We start from the raw sequence: 3,602 nt of genomic DNA on the forward strand, positions 1-3,602 counted from the left end.
AGAAGATAACAACTACAAATGAGGTACGGTAATTGCAAAATCCTTACATTACATTTACACACACACGTCCATTGACTATTATTTGTCTAACATTATAAAATTACACAGATTTGATGGGAATAGCCAGGAGGGGCTCAGCCTTATGCAAGGTAATGCCAAACATCTCTCTCATGTCAATATCTTTTGGCTTCATCTCATCTGCCAGCTTCCAGTTAAAGCCGTGGACAAGAGAGGCCAGCATCAAGTGCACCATCCGGTTGGCCATAGGCAATCCAGGGCAAATCCTTCTTCCAGCTCCAAAGGGAATGAGCTCAAAATCTCTCCCTTTGAAGTCAATTTCCTTGTCTAAAAACCTCTCCGGCAGAAACAAATTTGGGTTTTTCCATACGCTTGAATCCCGTCCCATGGCCCATACGTTTACTAGTATTTGTGCATTTTTGGGCACGGTAAAGCCACACATCTCTACATCAACCTCAGCCTTATGGGGAACCAGGAAGGGCGCTGGTGGGTGCAACCTAAAGGTTTCTTTCACTATTGCCTGTAGATAAGGCAACTTTAAGACGTTCGATTCTTGAACAAGTCCGTCCTTGCCAAGCACTTCTTCAATCTCTTTCCGGGCTTTTGCCATTTTTTCAGGGCTGTGGAGTAACTCTGTCATTGCCCATTCTACTATGCTTGATGTTGTGTCGGTCCCTGCAAAAAATAAATCCTGACACGTACAAAGTTGTGTGAGAGCTAACTACTTAAGAAAACTTCACCTCAAAGAAAGAAAGAAAAAAAAAAACGTTGCGTGAGAGCTGACTACTTGAGAAAACTTCTCCTCAATGAAAAAAGAAAAAAGAAAAGAAAAGAAAACTGCTTTTCAAAGAAAGCAGAAGTAATCAATAATTTTGCTGCAAAATTAAGGCTGTATTTCCCATAGACAAAAAAAATTAAGCCTTATATATATATATATATAAGGCTCACACAGAAGGAGTAATACAATTAACAGTAGTAATGAATAATTTTCTCATGTATTATTGACCTTTTCCTTTGGACAAAATTCTGCTGGTCCCCCAAATTGTGATGATAATTAACGACTTATGATTGAGAAAGCACTTGGCATTGTTGGGCAAAATTTTTATTCCCTGTAAGTTTTTAAGCACCATTTTTCGAAAAACAATCAACATCAAAACATTTGAACTTTTTTTTTTTTTTTTTTTTTTTTTTTTACATTAATTTACATCAACTACAGTATCAAAAGAAAAAAGCTTTAACAAACAAACCCCTTATCTCAAAAGTTGAATGAGATATTGATTTAATTATTTAATTATTATTTTTTTACTATTTAATTTGTTTTTGTAATAAGCTAGATTTAACTTATAAAATATTTAGGAATAACTTCACTCAGGACTTTTGAACTACCATACTTTTGAGAAGATTATAAATTTCAAAAGCTCTTAATTTCACCACTGAATTTTCAATTTGATGCAATTGACCCATTCATCAATTTTTACCATTAAACCCTAACGGAAATCACTAAAAGGACCTAATTATATCATCCAATTTTCCTTTTTTTTTTTTTTTGGTTTTAATTTTTTTAAAAATCAATTTGAAATGAAGGGTAAAATTGAAATTTTATAAAAGTTTCAAGGGTATAAAGGTCATCTCATCACTTTTAACAACAAAAAACTGACGAGGTAAATTGCATCAAATTGAAAGTTCGGATGTGAAATTTAAAGGTTTTGAAATTCGCTGGATATTTTCAAATTGCGTGGTAGTTCAAAGGTTTTTTGTGAAGTTTTCATAAATATGTAATTAAAATTTGAGATAAATGATTAAAAGAAGCTCTAATACCTTATTAAATTACCATTTACCTTAAAAGCTTAAACCTTAATATTCGACCCGCCTAATTTCCAAACTGTCGATGACAAAAAAAAAAAAAAATTAAAAAAATTAAAAATGGTCAGGCTATCCAAATTAATATAAATTGATACAAGTTTCCTGAAAATATAACTAGCCACCCATGCCAAAATAAATTTATGAATTAAGATTGTCTAAAATTTCTAAGACATTTAATCTAAGATTTATTTTTTCATGGGTGGCTAGTTATTATATTTTCAGGAATCTTGTATCACTTTGTATTTTCTAAATAAAAATAATTAGGGGAAATTATCCGTTCCCCCTATAAACTACCACTCGATTATCATATACCCCAATACCAATTTTACATTACGACCCCATCAAACTATCATTTCATTACCAAAACCTCAATTTCGTCAGTCAAAGTCGTTAAGTCTGACGGTCAACTGTGAATAGTACGTTTGACCATCCGACTTAATGGCCTTAACTAACTGAATGAGGGTTTTTGTAAAGAAATGGTAGTTTGATGGAGTCGTAATATAAAGTTGGTAATTGATGGCGGAAAATAGTCATCTCGTGGTAGTTCATGGAGAAAGGATAATTTCGGAATTTCCCCAAAAAATTATGACTTTTTCGCATCAACATTTATTATTATTAAAATATGGGTGGACTATATATAATTAAATATTAAGATTGTAATGAACTAAAAGTACAAGAATTTATTTATTTTTTTTCCATAAAATACTCTATAAATTATTGAAAGTCTTCATCCTTATAAAGTTTATAACTTATAACGATCAAAATATGACTGAAAAGGAAAATTCACCTGAAGCAAATGTTTCATCTGATCGCAGCTCAATTCTGCATCATCTTCTTCAACGAGATTGAGGAGGGAGTCAAGTACATCGCTGGTTGCCTTAGAACCCAAGGTAGATGCTCTTGAATGTAATCGTTTATCGATTATACCATCAAGAACAACAAAAAACTTTCTGAAATAAATATTCATCCTTCGGCGTGCACCTTGTGGGTCAACTAAACGAAGTGCAGGGAAATAGTCTACAATATTCGGCCTTCCTGTTTCTTCCATGGCTCCCACTACGAGATCCAAGAACTCTTGGGATGCATTTGAACAATACTCTGCTAAGTCAGTGGAGAAAAATGTGTTGGATATGGCATTAAGGACCGTTGTGAAGGCTGCTCGACCAATATTTACCGCTTCACCACTATTACAATTTTCCTTAACGTGGTCTACTAGTTGTTGCACCTTTTTACATCGAATGGCTTCGGTGGAATCGAGCCGTTGTGGGAAGAATATTTGCTGGGCAGAAACTTTTCGGAGGCTTCTCCACTGAGCCGATGCGGGCAGCCATGCCATTGAAAATTTGTGGTGGTCGAATGCTCGGGCAGTGTCCGGGATGGTTCGGCTGGAGAAGACCTGGTCGTGTTTTTGAAGTGCATCTTTGGCTAAGTCTGGAGAGGAAATGACTATGGTTGTCCTGCTCCCGAGCTTGAGAGTCATAAGGGGTCCATAAGTTTTTGAGAGTTTGGCAGCAGCTTGATGAGGTTGGTTGCCCAGCTGAAAGATGTTTCCGATGATCGGAAAAGGCCTGGGGCCTGGTGGGAGTTTGGGTGAACCAGAGTTCCGGCGTGCTAGACCGGAGGTGATATGAATGATTGCCCACAAAAAGGAAAGTGCCAGAACAAACGCTAGGTACTCCATTCACTGGATTTGGCTTTGCATAAGAAAGCAACAGCGGGAG

The 3,602-nt window shown here is 35.8% G+C and overlaps 1 protein-coding gene across 1 annotated transcript; it reads right to left on the bottom strand.

Annotated features, from left to right (window-relative positions):
• LOC132186097 (cytochrome P450 76T24-like) lies at nt 1-3,602 on the bottom strand. The gene is made up of 2 exons (XM_059599899.2): nt 2,669-3,602; nt 1-709 (listed from the first exon to the last, which is right to left on the bottom strand). The coding sequence occupies exons 1-2, from the start codon at nt 3,560-3,562 to the stop codon at nt 101-103; spliced, it is 1,503 nt and encodes a 500-aa protein (XP_059455882.2). The 5' UTR covers nt 3,563-3,602; the 3' UTR covers nt 1-100.

This window comes from Corylus avellana, chromosome 6 (genome assembly GCF_965113065.1).
Source record: "Corylus avellana chromosome 6, dhCorAvel1.hap1.2, whole genome shotgun sequence".
Classification (NCBI taxonomy): Eukaryota; Viridiplantae; Streptophyta; class Magnoliopsida; order Fagales; family Betulaceae; genus Corylus; species Corylus avellana.

What these genes read in the sequence shown, in the direction of transcription:
- LOC132186097 (XM_059599899.2), bottom strand. Translation starts at nt 3,562, where the DNA reads ATGGAGTACCTAGCGTTTGTTCTGGCACTTTCCTTTTTGTGGGCAATC. An exon ending in AGATGAAACATTTGCTTCAG is followed by an intron (nt 710 to 2,668) that starts GTGAATTTTCCT and finishes TGTACGTGTCAG; the next exon opens with GATTTATTTTTTGCAGGGAC.